This window comes from Siphateles boraxobius, unplaced genomic scaffold (assembly GCF_051911475.1).
Source record: "Siphateles boraxobius isolate OS27281-9 unplaced genomic scaffold, OSU_SipBor_1 10, whole genome shotgun sequence".
Lineage (NCBI taxonomy): Eukaryota > Metazoa > Chordata > Actinopteri > Cypriniformes > Leuciscidae > Siphateles > Siphateles boraxobius.
In genome coordinates this window covers 889,946-916,029 of record NW_027508700.1, presented here as the reverse complement: position 1 = coordinate 916,029, position 26,084 = coordinate 889,946, and the positions used below count along the sequence as shown (strand labels likewise).

At 41.8% G+C, this 26,084-nt stretch overlaps 1 protein-coding gene across 4 annotated transcripts in view; it reads left to right on the top strand.

The window, feature by feature from the left end:
- Positions 1-26,084, top strand: part of LOC143746266 (uncharacterized) — a 192,550-nt gene that overhangs the window by 123,482 nt on the left and 42,984 nt on the right. For all 4 annotated transcript variants that reach the window (XM_077238109.1, XM_077238094.1, XM_077238101.1 and 1 more), the window contains exons 8-9: positions 649-822; positions 913-1,086. In XM_077238109.1, the coding sequence (XP_077094224.1) occupies positions 649-822; positions 913-1,086 (348 nt within the window). The remainder of the gene's footprint in view (positions 1-648; positions 823-912; positions 1,087-26,084) is intronic.

Sequence of the window (26,084 nt, the reverse complement as noted above, 5' to 3'; positions counted from 1 at the left end):
AATTTACAATAAACTGCCAAGTGTCAGTTTTCAAATGAGATCATACTTGTGCTTTTAGTGCAAAGGGTTCATGAACTGTATCTGTTTTAGTTTGGGTATGCTATTTCTGGGGATTTTTCAAAAGTGGGTTGCTGGCTAACAGGTTAAGAACATATGAGAGATTATTTACAGTCTGCCGGTGTTACGACCCCGGCTCAAAGTCATAACATAAAGAGGACTATTCACAAAATGGGTTTCAATATAGAATATATAATTTTATTTAAAGTTAAACAAATAATGTCTAGGGTCAAAACATAAGGTAATAATTGTAAATATCAACACAACATCAAATCAATAAACAGTTGGAAATGAGGTTTGTGGAGTTGTGGAAATCATATGGGAACACAAACCCAAGAACCCACTCTTCAAACAAAGTCACAAAACAAAAATGAGAGAGAGCTAGACAAAATCCAGGAGCTCCTTAAATAGGTTGCCACAGGTGCAGCTGATCTTCATTAGGGCAATTCCGCCCTCCAAGGAGGAGTTAGTTCTAGAATTCTCACCAAAATAAAAAGAAATTAAGAAAACAGGGGCAGGGGCAGGGCTGTAACAGCCGGTCATAATGTCGATGTGTGTTTTTGTAGATGGTCTGACTGTGTGTGTCTGTAGGTTGTCTGGCTGTATGGTGACAGAGGAAGGCTGTGGTTATGTGTGTTCAGCTCTGAGTTCAAACCCATCACACCTGAGAGAGCTGGATCTGAGTAACAATGACCTGCAGGATTCAGGAGTGAAGAATATTTCTGATGGACTGAAAAGTCCAAACTGTCAGCTGCAGATACTGAGGTATTTAAGAACATATAAGAGATTATTTACAGTCTGCCGGTCATAATGTCGATGTGTGTTTGTAGACAGTCCGACTGTGTGTGTCTGTAGGTTGTCTGGCTGTATGGTGACAGAGGAAGGCTGTGGTTATGTGTGTTCAGCTCTGAGGTCAAACCCATCACACCTGAGAGAGCTGGATCTGAGCTACAATCACCCAGGAGAATCAAGAGTCGAGCTGCTCTATGACAAACTGAAGGATCCAAACTGCTCACTCCAGATACTCAAGTATGTGGGACAATAAGAGCCCGGTTTACACCTGCTATGAAGATCTGCCTCATGTGATCTGACCACTAGTCTGTTACTCTCATTTGGATGTAGAGCAATTCCAGCGTTATGGACGTGACATTTACAGTCAAAACTTGAAATATAAATTCTTATAGAATGCATTCATTACCAATATATTGAATACGGCTGTCAAGCAGTTACATTTTTTAAATCTAATTAATTACATGATGTGGCAATTTATTAATCTAATTAATCCCAAATTAGTCGCTCATCAAGTCATTGTGTAAAACATCAAATAGACATTACAAAAAGTAACTTCTGAAAGAAATATGTGATTCAGCATAGAGTTTATTACACAAATTTATTATTTTTGGACGATGAGGTTGAGGTTGATGAGGTTGATGACTTTATTTTCATTTTTGGTTGAACTATACCTTTAATGGTTTTTTTTTTATAATATGGAAATTATTTTTTAAATGAAATTATTCTCTAAATAAGAAACAAAAACTGCCAGTTGGTGGCGCCGATAAATGTCTTAATGATTAAGTCATTGAATTTGTCACATTTCCTTAACCGTGGTGTAGGTATAAAGCAATACAAAGAAGATCAACAAGTAAAACCTAAACCAAACTCAGAACAAACCTTAATGAGAACTGACAACAGAAGACTGAAATACAGGCAGACATATACTGGGAGAAAACAAAGAACTAATTAGGCAACAGCTAATTAGTTAGAAACAGTGGTGACAAATAAATGAGCTAACTGAGGTAGGGTGATCATTCATTCATTCATTCATTAATTTTTTTCGAGAACGTTCCCATCTTTATGAATGGTCCATTGAATCATTGGTTCACCCGATTTTAATCCGAATCCAAAGCGCGGATTCAGAAATGAAATGCTTCTGTCACAGCGCTATGCTGTAGGATACTCACGAACACGAAGATGAAGGCAAAGGTAATCTTTAATAAATCTACAGGCAGATAAATCCAAACAGAGAGAGCGGCTTTCAACACGTGTAACACAGACAAGACCGGGCAGCAAGTGAATGGACACAGAGGACTTAAGTATAGAAGCAAATGAGGATAATTAACAACACACACGAGAACTAATAAGAAAAATGACAACTAACTCAACAGTGGAAAGCGGTGCAAACTGAAAAAGTCTTCGAAGAGTTCTGCTTTGTCTTTATATTTTCGTTGGCAAAATTAAGCAAAACAGACAATATTTTCTAAAATAACACAACATTAAATTCTGATTTATTGAACTGTTATATAAAATCAGAATCGCAATTCCACTCGTGCTATTCTGGACAGAAAAAGAGTACAGAAAACTAAAAGTAGAACTGTCAAAATGCCGTTCTTCTCTTTGTTCACGCTCTTTCTCGTCAGTATCTGGAACGCTTCACCTTCGGGACAGAGGTCCCCGCATTGGGTGCATTGACCATTGACCATTGTCCGACATGCCAGAGAGAGCCATTGCGGGGAGGTGGCGAACACCTCACAGGGCTCGCAAAACCCCTAGCCCGACGTCCCGGCGCTATTGTGTTTTCCAGTCGGGCTACCAAAATGCATAACCAGCCTGCCCGACAGGCTATCTGAAATAGTGTAATCAAATTGCTCCCTTTATTCACATTATTGACTAGTTATTTTAATGAAAAATATGACCGCGCAAGTTTTTGATCATGCTGATTTATCCGCAGCGCAATATTGGTGAATTCACAATATGTGTGAATGTGCACCCCTGCAATATTTCTCATGAATATCCGTGCGTGGCTGTTTTGAGAGAATCGGGCTGGGGTAAACAATTATTAATTAAACGATTAGTCGGGTGATTATTTTATCGATAAGTCGAATCAACTAACGACTAATTGAACGATTGCTTTTTGTAACATGGAAATTGCAGTGGTGCACATTCAATGCACAACAATTTTGATCTGGTTCTTGCAGAGTATCTACACTGTAAAATGTTTGGTACTCAAATGAGCCCTTTACATCCGCTTCATAAGGCACACACGCACATTTGCACACACACACAAGGCCTCTCCCTCTCTCCCTCTCTGCCGTGTGCGCGCTACATGGTTTGAAATTCGCGCGCTTTAAATTCCGGGAGATTTAACTAATTTGCGGGCATCAGGGAGCCGCTATCAATATGCGGGAGACTCCCGGAACTTCCGGGAGACTTGGGATGTCAACTCCATTTGTCAAAGAGCGCAATTAACGACACCTTTACGTTTGGGACTAAATTTGAAGTATTCCCATACCTTCAATGATTTAGTGCGAGCTGTTTTTTTAGGACTTTTTCTTTTGTTGGGGCTTTTTGCATGGCTTTGTTGGGGATTCTGTGAAGAAGTTGCTGTTTCGTCCTCCATTATGTGATGTTTTGGTAACATGTAACAATTCATGTCTAGAAATCAATTTTAATAGTAACGCTACAGTTGGTATTCAACCAGAATAATACTTTTACCGGTAAAATTCGGGTGTGTATTTGCTGCCTTTTACCGCTAAGAGGCGCTACAATTACAGACTTTGAAAAGTGTCCGTTTATTCTCTCTATTGCTTAATCTGCCGCCGCGCCGCGGCTCATTCAGAGCGATTGAAAGCTGGTAGCAGATGAATTCAAGTGAAACATTGTAGTTAAAATAATTTATAATCACAATACTGAAATTAAATTGAATAAATAATGAAAACATTTCAACATAAAACATTGCAATAGAAACATATTAGGCTACATCAGTGAGGCTTTGCAAGAGCATAAGACGTTAACTTAACAGCGTTCAGATGGTAGCTCTGTGGTTAACGCAACACCATGAGCCTCGCGGAGCTTCAAGCGACCCGAGATCGAATCTCATTGTAGCCTACATGCAAATACCGTTGGCCGACAGCGTTTGGTTTACCGTTCTTGATGCTTGAATAGGTGACTGTTTATTAGCGAGTTTATTAACTGTTTATTTATTTAAAGTCAAGCTTTTGTTTGATTATCAATGGCACATTACAACATAAATTTGTTACATTCCTGTAGAGCCGCTGCACAGACGACAAAACTGATGAAGGAAGATTGACAGCCGATTGTGTCAGAAAATGAAAATGAAGAAGCTCGTCTTTAGTCTGCTAAATTACTGTTTTGTGAATCATTTACGAAATTGAGATGACAGTGATACCCGGCCATAGCAACGGAAGAAATTTTGCAAAAGCAGATCCATTGAACAAATCAGAAAAAGACTGATTTTGTTAACTTGGCTACTCAAAATAACAGACTAACTAAATAGTATTGCTTTCAATATAAAAACAAATGAAAATGTAAAAGAACACTAAAATTACTTAAGTTTGAAACCCCATCGAACATTTCAAGGTTTAAATAAAGTGTCGGGACAGTTTTTTTATTTAAAACAGCTGCATCGAGTTTAGAGTTTATTTCCTTTGCGATGCAAAATAAGAAACACAGAATTTTATTCTTGCGACATTTTAAATTTGTATTGCCGAAGAAATTGCAGCTAAATTAAACAAATAAAACAGTACAAAATGAAAATAGTCCAAAGCTACATAAATTAATTAAGAACATTAGTTTTTCTTTGCCTCTCTCGCGCTTTTTTAACCCTCTGGGGTCGGCGAATGCGCCGGCGCGTTTTGCTCGATTTTTTTCACATAGCAGCAAAATAGACCTAAAACACTCCATTATTTTTGGTCATACAGACTTAAGAAATATGAAAAAATAAACTGTTAAATGTCTACTTTTTTATGTGTCCACTTACAATCGAAATAAAACATTGTGCTTTTGTAAAATAAAGAAAATAAACAGGGTGTGCTTTCTGGCTCTCTGTCACCGTGGACTTTTTTTTTGAAGCACGTCTCTAAACTTAAACAAAACTCAGCGAATACTATTCACCCAGGCATGAGCAATATATCTTTAGAATCGTTTAAGTTTTTATTTTTAAATGATCTAATTCATAACAAAAACAAATATTCTCTGTTTATGTAATCTATATGAAAAGAGTGCAATGTCAGTCGTTCTCATTTCAGCTCATTAAAGCAGATTATCTTTTAATTTGACACGCCCACGGAGAGCGCACGCTATTCAAACGCAAATTATCTGACGCAATACATGCAAACGTGTAAACGCCCATATCAGATGGATAAAGCACGTCAAATTTAATCAGATTACAGTATGCTACTTTACGTTGTCTTGCGGGGCTGTGAGGAATAATCCTGGGAAATTTACCTCAGAAGTGCTGGTTTAAATTCATTTAGAGGAGCAACAGATCCATCTGAGAAGAATAGTACGTTTTTTTTTATTATTGTTCTTATCGAGATTTCCTAGTATAGGCCTATGTAAACCGCAAAAAGACTGTTTAAAGGGGTCATATAATGGTACATGCACTTTTACAAGTTGATTGTACTGAAATGTGTGTTGGCAGTGCCTGTACACAACCATCATATAATGATAAAAATCCATCTAGTGTTTTTGTTTTAATCTCCTTATATGTTTTCCCCTGCCTCAAATTGAGCCGTTCGTTTTTGTGACGTCAATAAAACGGACGCCCCTCCCACGATTGATTATTGACAGCAGTGTTTCTATGGTTTCAACACAGACCTGCCCTGAGCGAGCTGTCATCGTAAAGTTGTGAGCATTGAGTGCTCAAACTTCCGGTTGAGTGCACGCTGGCGCGGTTAGCTGCCGCTACTCTCCGGCCCCCTTTTTAATGTTTTTAGTTACTTTTTTACTGATGTTCTTGAATTTTAACCGATGTATTTTGGCCTGATCTCATGCTGCTTTACCTGACTGTTGAAAAGCTTACTATCAAGTTAAAGCTTGGACTATCTGGTATAGTTCCGTGGACTAGCTTACCTGTTTTGGCTGAACACCAGCACTGACAACTATGCGGATCAACAGGATGTTTGTGTGGTCTGTGCTCTTTTGGACTGCCCTGTCTTTCATCCTGGTTCCAACGACGGCGATTCTCCAGTACACCGCAGATGAGCTCTTACAGCTCTGTTACCACCTGTCTGATCCACCCTCGGTGCTGCATCGCTGTCTGGATCCTGCTCGTCATGCCCGTCGGAAGTATATCCACCGTGGATCCCGACGGAGTTTCTACATCGACGACTCCACACCAATACAATCCATCTGGTCTTCTACTCGTCATCCCCCCAAGATCTCTACACGAAAAGTTGACCACAGTGTCATTACCAGACTAGCCAGGTCGGCTAACGTCAACATCCAGCAGGACTGCAGCAACGTCAGCTTTGGACTATTCAACACCCGCTCTTTAACGGACAAGGGTCCTTTCCTCCAGGATCTTTTAATTGATCGTAAGTTTGATTTTCTGTGTTTGACTGAAACATGGCAACAGCATAACGACTTTTCGCAGCTTAATGAATCTACCCCCCCTGGGTTTGTTTACATCTGTCAACCCCGTGACTCAGGCAGAGGGGGGGGTCTCGCCATAATATACCGCGAGAAGTTGAAAATCGCGCCTGTCGCTGTACCTTCTTATGGTTCATTTGAATCCATTGCCTCACAACTGAACGGCCCTAATCCAACTATAGTGGCAACTGTTTATCGTCCACCCAAATTTAACTCTGACTTTATAAATGAATTTGCTGCTTTTCTTACATTGATAACATATGGACAATACCACTATTGCATACACAAGGGAATTTACATCTTGCCTGGACAGTTTTGGATTGGCACAATATATTCACTTTCCCACTCACTCCAAAGGTCATGTTTTGGACTTGGTTTGCTGCTCTGGCGTTACTCCTCATGGTTGTACTGCGACTGACCTTCCCATTTCTGATCACATGTTAATCTCTTTTTATGTCAAGTTAACATTGTCCAAAATAAAACCATCACGTATCATTTCATTCAGAAATATTAAGGACATTAATCTAAACTCTCTCTCTACTGAAATTGACTGCCTCCCCAGTATAAACTGCTTCTCCAACCCTGATGAACTGGTTTTTAACTACAACGATGGTCTACAAAACATTTTAAATTCTCTGGCTCCTTTAAAAACTCGGACTGTTTCTTTCACCCATTCTGCCCCATGGTTTACATCAGAACTGCGGCAGCTCAAAATAAAAGGTCGTCGCCTGGAACGACTTTACAAAAAAACTGGACTCATTGTGCACCAAGAAATGTTCAATAATCACATACTTCACTACAAGGACACTCTTTCTATAGCCAAATCCACGTATTATGCAGATATAATTAGTGCAGGTGAAGGTAACACCAGAACCCTGTTCTCCTTGGTCAACAATATATCACGTCCACCGGACTCTGTTGCGCCTCATCTGTATTCCTCTGCTTATTGTAACTCCTTAATGTCATTTTTTAATTCCAAAGTACACAAGATTCACCAGCAATTGACTACTAATACCTGTCACAGTTTGTCTCTCTCAGTTCTTCTGACACCTTTTTCTCGTTCATTTTCAAGTTTCTCACTTCCCTCTGTTGCTGAAATATTGGACATTATCAGAAACTTGAAACCAACTACTTGTCAGCTAGACCCTCTTCCTTCCATTTTAGTAAAAGCCTGCTCACTCTCTCTCTCTTCACAAATAACTGCCATTGTCCATTCCTCTCTCACCTCTGGTATTGTTCCCTCATCTCTAAAATCAGCTGCAATAACTCCTATACTTAAGAAGCCTGGTGCAGACCCCAACAATTTGAATAACCTCCGCCCTATCTCTAACTTACCTTTTCTTTCTAAAATCCTTGAAAAGATAGTTGCATCTCAGGTCCATGCACACATCTCTGACAATAACCTCTATGAACAATTTCAATCTGGTTTCCGTCCCTGCCATAGTACAGAAACAGCTCTGGTAAAAATAACCAATGATCTTCTCGTGGCAGCTGATTCGGGACTGCTAACTATTCTTATTCTCCTTGATCTAAGCGCAGCCTTTGACACCATTTCTCATAACATCCTCATTGACAGATTAGTCTCTATTGGTTTCACTGGCTCATCCTTGGACTGGTTTAAATCATATCTCGCTGGCCGCACTCAGTTCATCCAGCTCAAACATTTTAAATCCGAGCTAACCCCTGTCACTACAGGTGTACCCCAGGGCTCTGTCCTGGGGCCCATTCTGTTCATCATTTATCTGCTTCCTCTTGGTCATATCTTCCGTAAATTTAACATCTGTTTCCACTGCTATGCGGATGACACCCAGCTCTACCTGTCCACCAAACCTACTGGATCTCTCCCACCCACTTCCCTCTCTGATTGTCTAATGGAAATCAAATCATGGTTTTCTTGCAACTTTCTCAAACTTAACAGTGATAAAACCGAGGTTCTTCTCATTGGAACCAAATTCACTTTGACTAAATCTGATAGTTTTTCTCTTACCATCGACAACTCCACAGTTTCCCCCTCCCCTCAGGTTAAGAGTTTGGGTGTGATCCTCGATAGCACACTTTCATTTCAAGCTCACATTAATAACGTCACCCGATCTGCATACTTTCATTTACGTAACATCAATCGCCTCCGGCCATCTCTCTCACCCACTAGTACAGCCATTCTCGTTCACACACTGGTAACATCCCGCATTGATTATTGTAATTCTCTTCTTGTTGGTCTTCCGCTTAAATCTGTACATAGACTTCAAATGGTTCAAAACTCTGCTGCCCGTATTATCACCAGAACCCCTTCTATTAATCATATTACTCCTGTCCTTCGGGATCTTCATTGGCTCCCAGTTCAATACCACATAGAATTCAAGGTTCTGTTCCTTACCTTTAAGGCCATTCATAATCTTGCTCCTCAGTACCTCGCTGACCTCCTTTATATTAACATACCCACCCGTACTCTTAGGTCTTCTTCATCTATTCATCTCACTGTACCTCCTGCTCGTTTGGCCACCATGGGGTTCAGAGCTTTCAGCCGCTCAGCACCTCGTCTCTGGAACTCGCTTCCACCAGACATCCGCAACAGTGACACGCTTTCCATTTTTAAATCCCGTTTGAAAACTCATCTCTTTAAACTGGCATATCCCACGTGATCATTCTTTTTCAATTTTTATTTCCACTTGTTATGTTCCATGATTTTATGTGATGTAATTATAGTTGTTAATTTGATCGATTTAATGCTGTACTGTTTCATTTTGTTTTGTGCGGTGACCTTGAGTGTTCTGAAAGGCGCCTATAAATAAAATGTATTATTATTATTATTATTATCGTAGTCCGCCATTGTTGATACACTGGAGCAGAATGGCGTCTAAGTGATTGTGGTGTTCTGTTCTTGGGTGTAATAAGGAACACAGCAGTCATTTTAATGTTCCTAAATTCGAACCGCTGAAGGAGCAGTGGCTAAGTTTTATTTTTGAAGGGAATATTCCCAACGATCAACGTAAATGCTTTTATATTTGCGCTGATCATTTCTCACCAGACTGCTTTATAAACGAGCGTCAGTGTAAATCTGGTTTTGCTAAGAAGCTGGTCCTGAAAACAGAATCGGTAAGTTACCAACTATTCATGTTCCTGCTGCACCTCCAGAAGAAGTGAGTGTAACGTTTTATTAACCTTTATATATTAATCTTTGGAAATCGCTTGCATGCTTCACGATGAATGCGGCTAATGTTTTAGAGCTTAGATTCTCTGCCCGAGCCCGAGCCCGACTCGACCCGACCCGACCCGCGGAGTAAATAGGAGGATGCGCAATATCAGGAGACATGGAGTGGTTCAGGCATGATTTTGACCACTTCATTATGTTTTGTTTTGTAGAAAGCCTTTCTTTAAAGTGAATTTCGTTTTGTATAAATTTTATCTTAATTTTAATACATTTTTCATCAACCAATTGCCTGAAGAAGAAGAAGCATTAATAAGAAGCAAATATAGCAGGCAATATTCATGACATGGAGGCGCCGGCGAGCCGAGTTCACCATAGCAGACATCTGTCATTCACAGACAGCTTACGAAGATGTTCAACTAATAAAGATCTTCATCGCTGGCAAAAAATATGATGCATTTGCAGATTTGCTTTCACTAGACTAAACTGTAGCTCTTGGTGTTCTTAAATCTTCCTGTTACGACTCCGTGTCGAGTGTGATTGAACGCGCTTCAGTGATTCAGTGCGTGAGGAACTGAACAGAACTGATTCGCGAACCGATTTAGACAGATCTGCCAACTTGTTTGATGAAGTCTTTGAACAGAATCGACCCAAAAGAGTGATTCATTTGTAAATTGAGCATCTCTCATTCCCATAAAATAGATAGGCTACAGCGCTTGGAATAAACTCATTTAACAACATGTAAAGTAACGAGAGGAACAATCGCCCAACGTAACATGTAAAAGTATACACCTTGTGTCCCTGACAGGAAAATACCCTGCTGCGCAATTTGCGCGAAAATATAACGATATTCGAAAAAGCAATTTTATGATCATAACCCAACTTTGAGAATAGATTAACGGCGATAATTTTTTTATCGCACGATAAGATTCTCACGTTAACGCAGCACGTTAACGCCGATAACGGCCCACCACTAATATATATATGTGAAAGTATTCGTTTACTAAGCTTTCATAGCATTAAGATTTGTTTACCCCCGTTTAGGGTGATGTTGATTTCTTGTGGTCTCTCAGAGGGTTTTGTCCAGGTAATTTGCCATTCTATAACCCCTTCTTCTCCCTCTTTCTATCACTCTCTCTAATTCTCATTTTCTTTCATTATTTCATTGTTTTATTGTGTTGTATATACATTTTATTCCGTGTAATCTTAGTCACCGATATACATAGTGTTTCGTTTATTAAAACCATATATATACTCATTTATTGATTCTGGTTGCGCTCATATTGAAGTCCCTTTAATGTCCGATCAAAAGCTACACGCTTTACAATTGCTGATAATTAAATAGTATTTTATTTATAGAACAAGAAAGCTGTTTTTCATGGCCAAGAAGAACAGCCTTTCTTTAAGTCTATAAATCGGATAACTCCTTTTGTGATTTGATAAAGATCATACGGTCAGTTCGCTGGACGAACAAACCATTCGATAACAAATTAATTCCATTAGGGGTTGTCCTGAGACCGATCTATTCTAGACAATTGATATATTGGTATTTAATTATAACACGTTGTGTTTGAGTATTGATATAAAAATTTATTTAATTTTGCCTCCCTGTACGGATAACGTCTCAGGTTCAGTATGTAACCCTGGTTCCCTGAGAGGGAATGAGACGCTGCGTTGAGTCGCGGTGGGAACGGTCTGCGTGATTGTGTCGTGAAGCACATGTATAATCAGTCCAATGGAAGAGCGAGACGTAATAGACGGTTGACGTCATAGACCAGGAAGCTATAAAGCACCCCTGAAAACATACCGCGACAGCTCCTGATAAGCATGAAGCAAGTCGATCAGGCCATGCAGGAAGTATGGCAGGGGAACGCAGCGTCTCGTTCCCTCTCAGGGAACCAGGGTTACATAAGTAACCTGAGACGTTCCCTTTCAAGGGAACTCGAGCTGTGTTGAGACGCAGTGGGAACCCCATACCCACTACGCCATAATGAGAAATGCCCGTTCTGTGTGAAGTCCTTGCGCACACTAAGAAGCAAGCAACTTTGCCCCGGGAGTGAAGTGGTCTAAGTTGTAGAATCGGACAAATGTATGAGGTGAGGACCAGCCTGCCGCATTACAAATATCCTGAAGGGAAAACCCCAAAATTAAAGCCTTAGAGGCAGCCATACGCCTTGTAGAATGGGCCCGAACAGCCATAGGTGAAGGCTGTCTGGCTGCTTCATAAGCAAGTGAGATAGCCTCAACTACCCACTTGCTCATTACCTGTCCCGATGCAGGGCAACCTTTCTTGGTTGAACCGAAGCAGACAAATAACTGCTCTGTTCTACGCCACTGGGCAGATCTGTGAACATAGGAATCCAAAGCCCTAACGGGATATAACAGATTGAGACTTTCCTGATCTGGGGTATTAAAAAGGTGGAGGGCAAAAAGACTGCAGCACAATAGGGTCTGCCACATTAGTGGGGACCTTAGGAATGTAACCCGGCCAAGGGAGCCAAGGCCAGACCCTCAAGTACAATGGCCAAATCCCAAGCCGGTGTTCTAGAGTGCAGTGCAGGCCTCAGCCTCAATGTACCACGGAGAAAACTCCCAAGAGGATCTCTCCCAAGAGAAGAAGCCCCGAGAGGGGTGCGATAAGCAGATATAGCTGCTACGTACACCTTTAAGGTGGAGGAAGATAATCCAGCAGAGAAACGGTCTTGTAGGAAATCGAGAACTGTACCAACCGGGCAGTTAACAGGATTTAAAAAACGTTCTCCACGCCATGTACAGAACAGTTTCCATTTCAATGTATATAGTTTTCTCATGGAAGGAGCTCTGGATTGAAGGATGGTCTCAACGACCTCAGTCGAGAGACCGGATTCTATGAGCTGGGCCCCCTCAGAGGCCAAGCCCACAGTTTCCACAACTCGGGGTGACGGTGAAATATCGAGCCCCCGTTTGGGATAGCAAGTCCCTTCTGATAGAAATCTCCATAGAAGAGCCGTCAAAAAGGGACACTAGGTCCAAGAACCACACTCGGGCGGGCCAGTGCGGGGCTACTAATAATAGATGAGCCCCTTCCTGGCAAACCCTCTCCAGAACTCCCGGGAGCATTGATATCGGGGGGAATGCGTACAGGTGCAGCATCGGCCACACCTGCACCATAGAGTCCAGTCCGAGAGGAGCTGGATATGTGAGGGAGAACCATAGCGGACAATGGGTTGTATCGTATGATGCGATAAGATCAACATGAGCTTGACCAAAGTTCTCCCATAGGAGCTCCACCACCTCGGGGTGAAGTCTCCATTCCCCGGGCCTCAGCCCCTGCCTCAACAGGATATCTGCTCTGATATATGAGACCATCAGTGTGTTGTCCGGACCCTCCGCCGAGCGACCACTCATGATCACTCCTGACTTGTGAGGGAAGCATCCGTCGATAGCATTATGCGTCGACAAGAAGCCCCCAACACTGGGCCTGGGCGAGGAACCAAGGTTCTTCCACATGACCGAGGCACATAGGCATAGCCACGTGACCTTGATCATGCGAAAACGGATTTCCCCTCGGAGAAAACCCCTTGGTCCTGAGCCATCACCGCAGGGGTCTAATGTACAGAAGGCCAAAATTAATTACATTGGACGCAGCTGCCATGAGACCCACCAGTCTGAAACTGTTTCACAGTGAGTGACTGGCCTAGATAAACCCATATTACACCTAGAAAAGGGGTCCTCTGAGCTGGGAGGAGCACACTCTTCTTGGCGTTGAGTGGCAACCCCAAAATCTTTAAATGAGACAGAACGACATCCTGATGCCGAACTGCCATATGCTCAGATTGAGCTAGGATCAAACAATCGTCGATATAATATAATACGCGAATGCCCTGGAGTCTCAGAGGAGCCAGAGCTGCATCCATGCATATTGTAAAGGTGCGGGGTGATAACCTGGGTCGAATGGAAGAACCCGATACTGGTATGCTTTGCCCCCGAAAGCAAACCTCAGGAACTTCCTGTGAGGAGGATGGATAGATAGGTAAGCGTCCTTTAAGTCTATTGTGACAAACCAGTTCTCGGACTGGATCTGTGACACAATCATATTTAGCGTAAGCATACTTTGAACTTGAGATTCTGAAACCTGCTGTTTAATTGACACAGGTCTAGAGTAGGACGCAACCCCTCATCCTCTTTCGGAAACAATGAAGTAATGGCTGTAAAACCCTGACTGTCTGCTGGGAGGAGGAACCCCCTTCTACAGCTCCTTTTGCAGAAGTGTCAATACTTCCTGCTCCATAACCAAAGCCTGCTCGGGGTACACCACAGTGGGGAGGACCCCTAGAAATCTGGGCGGACAAGAACCGAACTGAATTCTGAACCCTTTTCTATAGTGTGCAGGACCCACTGAGAAATATGTGGCAGTAGTTTCCACGCTGCCAGAAATTCTACTAGGGGAACCAGTCTCTCAAGACTGGCCTCTGGATTTGGTTGAACAGTCACTACGGTGCCCTAAAGCGGCGAACTGGCAGGGAACAACCGAACTGACCGTTCTACGACCCTCCTCGGAGGATCGTATGGGGACGCTGACACCTCGGTGCCCTGAACAGCGAACCAGCAGGAGACAACCGAACTGGCAGCGCTGCGACCCTCCTCAGAGAGTCGCACCCCAGAGGGCGCCGAGGAGAAACGATTTCTCAAAACCGCCCCTGCCCCGGAGGAGCCCTCAGAAGCCTGATAGCCTCGTTTTTTGCGACAGGACTTCTTGTCTAAGCTTTATTAGAGATGACAACAGTCCTCAGATCTTGCCTACCTCTAACTAGCTTAGTTCCTATGACCCTCCTCGGAGGATCGTAGGAAAAAGCAGGCACCTCGGCACCCTGAAACGGCGAACCGGCAGGGAGACCGAACTGACTGCTCTACAACCGTCCTCGGAGGATCGTTTGGGGACACTGACACCTTGGTGCCCTGAACGGCGAACCGGCAGGAAAACCGAACTGGCAGCGTTGCGACCCTCCTCAGAGAGTCGCACCTCAGAGGGCGCCGAGGAGAAACGATTTCTCAAAAACGATTTCTCAAAAATTTCTGATAGCCTCGACATCAGGTCTTCTTCTTTGCACTCTGTGCTGCGAGGAGCTTAGTAGGCCGAGACTGCAGATTGAACATTAGATTGGTGAGGAAGAAACCTCTGGAACGCCGCTGAAAGGTTTAGTTTTCTTGAAAGCGGAGCGTCCAGAAGAACAGACATATTTTTATCTTTATTTTTCTTTATTTTTATATCAGAAAAAACATCCTCACATTCATCCATGTCCTTACATACTTTACCCACCAGCGCTGCCTAATAAAATTTATTTATTATTAAAGATGGCTGGTGGGTTACGTCAGGGTTAAAAATGATGACGCCGACTCGGGAGAGAGAAAGCTTGCAAGCGTCTCTTTAACCCAAGGCACTGTCATACCATGATACTTAATACCCATAACATTACTCTAGTTAGACGTTTGGGTATTAAACACATAAAATAGAAACCGGTTTATTCCACAATCTCGACACCTCAGTGTGGAGATAGGGAAAAAACAGTAGTCCCCGACGAGGAGGCTGAGATACAGAGTTTTCCTGTTTCTTTTAGATATATTTCATCTAATAAACTCTTTTTATTTTCACTCTCATAATGTTCAGCTGTAAAGTAAATATTTAACTAGCAACAGCATTAGATAAAACCTCCTTTTAAAAGCTCCTCTTTATTCAACAGAGTTATGAGCTGACTACTTATTGAAAACTCAAACATCTGCCTTTTTCTTAATATTTTTATTTGTTTTGTTCACTTTTTCTTAACAAAACACTAACGATACCAATTCCTCGGAACTAGAAATCGCAGCACACTGGATCTGCAGGTGAAAGCTGAGATAGGGCGGGGCCCGTCCCAACCAAACAGTGATGATATTTTGACTGAAATTTGCTTGTTTAATTAATAATTTTAATGATTCAATGAAGAATAATTTGTTTTTCCTTAATGAATGAGCTGTATAACAAATTGATAAATGATTCCCTCAACTTGCTTTACACAGTGACTTGCTGCTACGTAGTGGGTATTTTAATTTCATTTTTAAATAATTTAATTAAAAAGCCTAAGTTATAATTTATTTTATATATTAATATTGAATAACTATGTATGCAATTGTAAATAAATGCAAGTTTTGTTGATGCTTATGTCACTTGACAGACAACAATAAATATGACAAGGATAGAATACACAGATCGCTTGCTGAAGGTGCAGAAGCTGTCGCGGTCTGTTTTCAGGGGTGCTTTATAGCTTCCTGGTCTATGACGTCACACGCCTATGACGTCTCGCTCTTCCATTGGACTGATTATACATGTGCTTCACGACGCAATCACGCAGAGCGTTCCCACCGCGACTCAACGCAGCTCGAGTTCCCTTGAAAGGGACTTGATTATAATTTGTTGTATTGAATTGTCCATACAGACCCGTTGGCGAAATATTCCCGTTAAGGGTGATTTTCATAAACTGTAGTTGATTCACTGATAACTCATAACCCGTATAATCAGTTATTAAAGGAGCATTTCACCCCTGGGAACCTTGATATTCATTGAAAGTGGGTCATATATGTATTCGAAATCTGTCAAAATTTTCAAATTTGGTGCCTTTTTGACCGAGTTATGACAGAAAGTAACTTTATAGGGCATTAGTTTGGTAAACCACATTTCCCACAATGCAACGCGTTTGAACAGCTCCAGAAGCCACTCCCACTAATCCAGAACACCGCCTATGCGTGACCCGCCTATACGAGAATGCATTACGCTAGCTAAAGTTACCACTTGAGTTTGAAAATCATTTGCGATCGCATTCTTGATTTATTCCTTCTTACTATTTATTTTGAAATGGTGAACTATTGTATGGTACCGGGATGTTCAGTCACCTCAAGGAAAGGTCCAAAAGTAAGTTTTCATGCCCTACCGAGAGAGTAGGAGAGTATCTAGGACGCCTCTGTCCATATGCGGTGCGAAACTCGGATGGTTCACAACACAACACTCCATGTCCGTGTCTGCCTCTGACATTTCTTCTAGAAAGAATTGGCATTTTAGAGATTCTTTGCAGCAGACAGACTCTAGCTCGGTGTCCATAGGCGCACAGTTACAGCACGAGCACCACCAATTCGCTACAGGGCGAGCAAGCCCGGGCTTCTCGTCTGCGCCGGGCTGGTCTCCTGCGTGCGGCCGCTGCCGCAGCCGACGCCGCCGCCTCTTGTTCCTCCATCAGCCTCAGCTGCTCTTCGCTATATTGTGGCTCGTATAAATAGCCACGAACATCAGTTTCGAGCAAAAGATTTTCAAAATCCTCGTCTTCCATATTGTGTGTCGTAAATTCAGGCATTATGGTAAATCTAACTCCTTGAGCGCTTGTTAGCTTAGCTTGCTGTCTTCCAAGCAAGATGGCGGATTAATAGTTTAGTTTCTTCAGGTTTAGTCCCACCCACTGATCTGTAATAGGCCGGTGGGGTGAGTGAGTCCCACGCCCTTGAATAATAATGAGCTAAAAGCTGTAGTTTTCTTAATATGCAATGAAATGTATCTTCCGTCCTATCGTGACGCAAAATGACGATATTTACGTCACGATAGGACGGAAGTAAAACACTTAAATCCTTTTTTCTCCCATTTCAGAAAAAAAACAATAAAAATTCCACCATCATATGACTGGGTTTCTAACAATACAAACCTTAAAATGCAAATGGGTGAAGTGACCCTTTAATTGTGAATGATTAATTATTGATTATACATTCCCCCCATTTGAGCGCTGAAACGCTACACAGGTTTATAATGAACAGCGCGTTATGGTTAATGTTTCAGCACTGACAGTTGTACCTAACACTGAGATAACATTACACATCACTGACAAGCCTACATTTAAAAAAAAAAGTTTTTCAACATCAATCTGTCAACGAACTAACCTATACATCAGTAAACACATAGCGTCTGTATCTCACTACTCTAAGTCACCCTGCCAATACATAAGTTACAAAAATAGATCAAAGTGACATTACGTTAACCAACCATTCAGAAACTACCTGTTCGAGCCTTAATTGTCCAACTTCTTGGGGGCCATCATCTTGTTCCGGGTGCGACTCCGGTTCAGATTGATACGGTTGCACGGATGTTTCCTCAGAGACTGCTTCTAACATTCTTGTTGCAAAATATACCCTCAACTGTTTTCAAGGCAACACTCCGCATGCGTTGTGTCAAAACGCCCCAAAGAACAGAGGGGCGGAGTGAGCAAAGCTCATTATCATTTAAAGGCATATGCACTGAAACGGGGTGCTGAAAACAGAGCTGTTTTGGACCATGTAAAATGTGTGTTTTCTTACAATACTAATGATAATTTTTAATAAAAGTATATTACAAAGTTTTCATATAGACCCTAAAGATTCATATTAACTTGTACAAAAATGGCATTATATGACCCCTTTAAATGTGAATCACGTCTGTGTGTGAATGAATGAACTGACATTTTTTCCAAACTATATTGCTATACTGAGATGAGTAAAAATTGGTTGAAATATGTTGAAATAAAATGTCTTTGTATAAGCAACAAATTAAACTGCAAATTAACATTTATATGCCCTAATATATCATAAAAACAACAAACGATATGCCTATGTTACAGACGAAATATTCAATTCAATTCAATTCAAATTTATTTGTATAGCGCTTTTCACAATACATATTGTTTCAAAGCAGCTTTACAGAAAGTGCATTTCAGAAATGTACATGGAAAAATACAGTTAGTTAATCATGTATTAATTTAGGGCATAGCATATCGCCGGCGTTGAGTCATCTCTTTACTGGCGTCGAGTCGTCTCTTCACAGGCGTTTAGTCATCTCATCGCAGGTGTTGGGTCATCTGAAGTCTCCGTGAGAGGCTGGATACAAACTGGAGCTGACGAACGCTATTTACCTCGGTACTAGCGTCCCGAGATAACAGCAGAAGAACAGATGGGAGATAATTAGCATAGCTGCTGTTCATAATATTAATGCATTCAATCTGATTCAACAGTAGTATAAAAGGTAAGCATTATGTGAATGCTTGGCTAAAGAGATGTGTCTTTAATCTAGTTTTAAACTGGGACAGCGAGTCTGAGCCTCAAACAATTTCAGGAAGGCTATTCCAGAGTTTAGGAGCTAAATGTGAGAACGCCCTTCCTCCTTTAGTGGACTTAGATATCCTAGGAATGACCAGAAGCCTCGAATTTAGTGATCTTAAAGAACGCGATGGATTGTAGGGCGATAGAAGGTCCATTAAATACACAGGAGCTAAACCAGTTAGGGCTTTATAGGTCAGTAGTAATACTTTGTAATTGATACGTAACTTAATAGGTAACCAGTGTAGAGATGATAAAATTGGTGTAATATGATCATATTTTCTTGACCTTGTAAGAACTCTAGCAGCTGCATTTTGCACTAACTGTAGCTTGTTTATTGAGGATGCAGGACAACCAGCTAATAAAGCATTGCAGTAATCTAGTCTCGAGGTCATGAATGCATGAACTAACTTTTCTGCATCAGAAACAGATAGCATGTTACGTAGCTTAGCAATGTTTCTAAGGTGGAAAAAGGCTGTTCTTGTAACATATGAAATATGATTTTCGAAAGACAAGCTGTGGTCTAGTATAACATACAGCTCTTTTACTGTAGTGGATAAAGTAACAGGACATCCTTCTAAATTAAATTTGTATTGTACAAGGTTTTGTGGGTAGTATTTTGGACCAATAAGTAATACCTCCGTTTGAACTGAATTTAATAGCAGGATATTACACGTCATCCAGCATTTTATATCATTTAGACACTCTGTCAATTTAGATAAGTTAGTGTTTTCATCTGGTCGTGATGAGATATATAATTGAGTGTCATCAGCATAACAGTGGAAATTAATTCCATGTTTTCTTATAATATTACCAAGTGGCAGCATATATATTGAGAATAGCAGAGGGCCTAACACCGATCCTTGCGGCACTCCATAGTCTACTGACGTTATCTTTGATTTTTCCCCATTTAAACAGACAAAATGGTAACGGTCTGATAAGTACGATCTAAACCAGCTTAATGCCTGTCCCTGAACACCAGTGTAGTTTTGTAGTCGATCCAAGAGTATTTTATGATCGATAGTATCGAACGCAGCACTAAGATCGAGTAGAACTAGTATTGAGATACAGCCTTGGTCAGAAGCTAAAAGTAAATCATTTGTAATTTTAACTAGCGCAGTTTCTGTGCTATGATGCGGTCTGAATCCTGACTGAAATTTTTCATAGATATCATTTTCTTGCAAGAAAGAGCACAATTGAGCGGACACAACTTTGTCTAGTATTTTAGACATAAATGGAAGATTTGAAATGGGTCTGTAATTTGCTAGATTATTTGGATCTAATTGTGGTTTCTTAATGAGAGGTTTTATTACTGCTAGCTTGAATATTCTTGGAACATGACCTAAAAATAAAGACGAGTTAATAATATTGAGAAGAGGCTCTTCCACTACAGGTAACACTTCTTTCAGTAGTTTAGTGGGTATTGATCCAAGATGGCGCCGCGGATGGCTGCCTCGGTGTGGAGCTCTCCAGCTATTGTGTTGTTTTTGTTCGTTTGTTCTGCGTTTAGTCATTCTTTTCCTATCAGTTTCACCAAAGACGAACTACTGGACATTAGGAAACACACACCAGAAACCTTTTCTACAGTTTTTGATTATTCGGACGTTTTGCTGGACATTCTCGTCGGAGGGGCAGCGTTGTTGTTCAAACGCGCGTTCAGACGCAAACGCGGGAAGCGAGCCGGCGCGCTGGTTAAACTCCGCGAGCGCGGCCTGCGCACTGCACTCCCCAGCATTCATCTCGCGAATCTCCGATCCCTTCCTAACAAAACGGATGAACTTCTTCTCCTCACCCACACTAACAAGGATTTTTTAAACTCTGCTGCTTTGTGCTTCACTGAAACCTGGCTGAGTGAAGCCATACCGGACAACGCAATACATCTGCCGGGCTTCCAGCTGTTCCGAGCGGATCGCATCGCGGAGCTAACGGGGAAAACGAGAGGTGGTGGATTGTGTTTCTACATTAACGAAAGTTGGTGTTCAGATGTAACAACACTGAAGAAGATGTGCTCTCCTAATTTAGAGGCACATTTCATAAACTGTAAACCCTTCTACTCGCCTCGGGAATTTTCCTCTTTCATTCTCGTGAATGTTTACATCCCTCCAGACGCGTGCGCGAGCGCGGCGCTACAACAGCTGGCTGAACAAATATCTGAAACGGAACAAAGGTACCCAGACTCTCTTTTAATCATTCTTGGGGATTTTAACAAAGCAAATCTTTCCCGTGAACTACCAAAATACAGACAGCACGTTACATGTCCCACCAGAGACAGTAATATACTGGACCACTGTTACACCACAATAAGAAATGCATATCACTCCGTCCCACGGGCAGCTTTGGGGCTCTCTGATCACTGTTTGGTTCATCTCATACCGACCTACAGGCAGAAACTGAAATCAGCTAAACCTGGAATAAGGACTGTGAAAAGATGGACTAATGAAGCAGAGCAGAATCTACAGGCCTGCTTTGATTGCACTGATTGGACTGTTTTTGAAGCTGCTACCAATGATCTGGATGAGCTCACAGATACTGTAACATCATATATAAGTTTCTGTGAGGATACATGCATTCCTACCAGGACATTCTTATCATTCACTAATGATAAACCATGGTTTACTGGGAAACTCAAACACCTTCGTCATGCCAAAGAGGATGCTTACAGAAGTGGGGATACAATCTTGTATAACCAGGCCAGAAACAGATTGACAAAGGAGATCAGAGTTGCTAAAAGGAACTACTCTGATAAACTGAAAAACCAGTTTTCATCCAACGACCCATCATCAGTCTGGAATGGCCTGAGGAACATTACCAACTACAAGTCACCATCCCCTCGATCTGTGGACAATCAACACCTGGCTGACGATTTAAATTCATTTTACTGCCGGTTTGAAAAGCCCTCATTCACACCACACACCCGGTCTGATCTGCACTTCACACATTCAGCATCACCTCCTGTTCTCCAATTATCACTCCCCCCTCCTGCCATCCAACCTGAGCTTAAGGTCTGTGTGGAGGACGTGAGCCGAGTCTTCAAAAAACAGAAGACTAGGAAAGCCTCAGGCCCAGACGGCATCTCATCTGCTTGTTTAAAAGCCTGCGCTGACCAACTGGCCCCGGTCTTCACGCAGATCTTCAACAGATCATTGGAGCAGTGTGAAGTTCCCTGCTGCTTCAAACGCTCCACTATCATTCCTGTCCCCAAAAAACCCAAAATCACTGGACTTAATGACTACAGACCTGTCGCTCTCACGTCTGTGGTCATGAAGTCGTTTGAAAGACTGGTGCTGGCCCACCTGAAGGACATCACTGGACCCCTGCTGGATCCCTTTCAGTTTGCTTACAGAGCAAACAGGTCTGTGGATGATGCAGTCAACATGGGACTGCATTATATCCTGCAACATCTCGACAGACCAGGGACTTATGCAAGGATCCTCTTTGCGGACTTCAGTTCGGCCTTCAATACCATCATGCCTGGTCTTCTCACAGCCAAACTGACCCAGCTCTCCATACCATCCTCGATCTGTCAGTGGATCACCAGCTTCCTGACGGACCGGCAGCAGCGAGTGAGACTGGGGAAACACACATCCAAGACACTCACAATCAGCACTGGTGCTCCCCAAGGGTGCGTTCTCTCCCCACTGCTCTTCTCCCTGTACACTAATGACTTCACTTCTAAAGACCCCACTGTCAAGCTCCTGAAATTTGCAGACGACACCACTGTCATCGGTCTCATCCGAAACGGTGACGAGTCTGCTTACAGACTGGAGGTTGAACAGCTGGCTGCCTGGTGCAGTTATAACAACCTTGAGCTGAACACGCTCAAAACAGTGGAGATGATCGTGGACTTCAGGAGGAACAGCTCAGCACTCCTCCCACTCACCATCATGAACAGCACTGTGGAAGCAGTGGAGTCATTCAGGTTCCTGGGCACTATCATCTCTCAGGACCTGAAGTGGGACAATCACATTGACTCCACTGTGAAAAAGGCCCAGCAGAGACTGTACTTCCTTCGCCAGCTGAGGAAGTTCAACCTGCCACAGGATCTGCTGATTCAGTTCTACTCAGCCGTCATTGAGTCTGTCTTGTGCGCTTCCATCACTGTCTGGTTTGGTTCAGCTACCAAATCAGACATCAGGAGACTACAACGGACAGTCCGGACTGCGGAGAGGATTATTGGTGCCCCCCTGCCAAACCTCCAGGACCTGTACTCTTCCAGAGTGAGGAAGAGAGCAGGTAAAATCATCACAGACTCCACTCACCCTGGACACCACCTGTTTGAACTGTTACCGTCAAGACGGAGACTCAGATCACTGGCCACAAGAACATCTCGGCACAGGAACAGTTTCTTCCCACAGGCCATTTCCCTCCTGAACAGTTAACACTCCTCCCAAGGCATATGCCTGTAAGTGCAATACTCCCACTGTTTAGTGCAATATCCCACAACTCAGGTGATACTTATGTGTAGATTTATTTATTTATAATATTCAAAACACTGTAAATAGGTTCATAATCTGTAAATCTGAAAATGTCTATTCTGACTAAACCCAACTGTGATAGTTTTATTCTCATATATTTATATTTTTATTTTTTATTCTTATAATTTGTAGTATTATGTTTCATGTTGTATTTGTATATGTCCACTGGAAGCCTCAGTACCAAAACAAATTCCTTGTGTGTGCAAGCACACTTGGCAATAAAGCTCTTTCTGATTCTGATTCTGATTCTGATTCTGGGTATTGGATCTAATAAACATGTTGTTGGTTTCGATGCAATGATAAGTTTATTTAGCTCTTCCTGTCCTATAGTTGTAAAGCGGTGTAGTTGTTCTTGAGGAGCAATAATTGAGGCTGAATCATAAGACACCATAAGAGAGTGTACATTTACAATTGTGTTTCTGATGCTTTCTATTTTCTCAGTAAAGAAATTCATAAAATCATTACTACTATACTGTAACGGAATATTTTGCTCTGGTGATGTTTGTTTATTTTTTAGTCTATGTGTGTTAAATAAAAACTTTGGATTGTTTTGGTTATTTTCTATTGGTTTGCGGAGATGCTCAGCCCTGGCTGCTTTTAGAGCCTTTTTATAACGTGACATACTGTCTTTCCACGCGATTCTAAAGACCTCTAAATTAGTTTGTTTCCATTTACGCTCTAAGTTACGAGTTTCTCTCTTGATAACATGCGTAGCCCTTATGTACCATAGTGCCTTAGTTTTCTCTCTAACCTTTTTTAATCTCATTGGTGCAACAATTTCTAATGTACTAGAGAAAATGGTGCTCAAACTGTTAGTCATTTCCTCTAGTTCGTCTGTTTGTTTGGGTTCACTGAGCAGCTGAGATAGATCAGGTAAGCTATTTGAGAATCTATCTATTGGTTGGAAGGATTGTTCTGCCTGATCGATAATGCAGCGCAACATGACAAATTTCAGCAGAACGTATTATGCAAGTTACCATGTAATGATCAGTGACATCATCACTGATGTCACCCATACTTTCTCTCCTGAATACTAAGTTTCTCATACTTCAGCTTAGTAGGGATCGTTATGCTCTGATTGCATTACACCTGTTCTGTATGAACTCTGGTCCCTAAGCTATATCTGCCCCGTTAACTCAGCACCCTGTGCGAAGTATTGTTTCACCCTGTGTATCATGTCCGAGCGCTCTCTAGTTCCCTGATTATCTGTGTTACTGAACCTAGCCTGTTACCAACCTCTCTGACTGTCTGCAGCCTGCCAAGTGACCGTTGCCTGTATCTGGACTCTGATTCTCGCCACCAGCCCTGAACCTTGCCCGTCTTCGGTTATCCTGTTGTAGGGTATCTGGACTCTGTCAGTTGGGACTCATTCAAATCCACAGTTGAAAAGCTTTTAATCTTTGACTTCCACGCTAGTAATTCACCAGCGAGCGCCAGAAATTCTACAAGGAGATCGCGTTCTGACACCTTTACGGCATGAGAGTGTTTACCCAAACATCAATAAACTAGAACTCGCAGAACCTCAAAAAGACCTTATCACCTAACATCTCCTTTCTGCGAGAAAGAAATGCCAGGCGGCCGAAAGAAAGCTCCAAGCACACACACACACACACACAAACATACACACACACATACATGGACCTTTACTAATTTCCTCATTTAAAAGACTTCACTGAGATATATTTGAGATGTTATGTGTGTCCGATTGCCCAGGTCCTATGGAGGGATCTGTGAGTGTATAGTAGTTCTAAACAAGTGAAGTGAAAGTGAAAGTGAAAGTGACACGTGATGGGTAAACCCAAACTACAAGGGTTTTTAATTATGCTTTTAATGTAACTCCTTACATGTCGTTTCTGATATGTACAGAATGCCCTAAGGCTGGTCAAGCCATATATGTATATGAACATACCGTAAAATGTATTTTACTATGCTGTACCATATTTTGAATGATTCTGACCGAATTCGGCCACGGCCATAAAACATCCAAATGAGCGTCCCGACAAGACAAAGGAACTTTCCTGCTCAAGGTTTGCTGAATGATTATTGGTCAGTGGCACTCCACAGAGGCGTGGACTGAGTTCTTTAAAGAGAACAGCTCATCGCTCTCTTCTCTCTCTCTTACTTCTCCTCTCTTTGCATCACCATGTAACTGCTCCGCGTGATCCCCTTCCGGGGATCTTTTCTTTTGTTTGTTTAAGTTTTATTTTTCCTTTCTACTTTGTTCATTTTCTCAGACGAGTAAGTGAACTTAGCTTGAATCGTTTCTTTGGTAATTTACGTCCGAGACCTTTAAACCTTCGTTTGAAAGTGCGCGCTCCAGATCATCTGCAGACCACGTGATGCTCCGACGACACACACACACACACGAAACGAGGCCGCTCACGCACGCAGCCGTTTCCAGCAACAAAGAGAACCATGTGCAAGTATATTCATTTTTCGAGTGTTCAGAGCATTAAGATGTGTTTCCCCGTGTTGTCTCTCAAAGGTTTTAAGGTCTGTAATTTGCCACTGATCCTTCCAGATTCCCTCCCTCTCTCTCTCATTCTCTCCCTCTCTTTATTGATGCATTCTCTTTCATTGTGTCCTTTCCATTATTGTGTTTGTAAATACATTTATTGTTTGTTATAACCGGTATACGTAATTTTGCCTTTATTAAATTCATTATATTCATTTATTGATCCTGTCTTCATGCTCATATACAAGTCCCTTTAATATATACGATCCAAAGCTACGTGCTTTACAAATTTATTGATACTTAGGTATCGTTATAGAACAGGAAAAGTTATTTCTTGTGGCCAGAGGAATAGCTTCTCTTGAAAGTCTATGAAGTAGGATCGTTTTGCGAGGTTTAATGAGATCGAATCATCAGGTTTGCTGGACAGACAGATGATTTG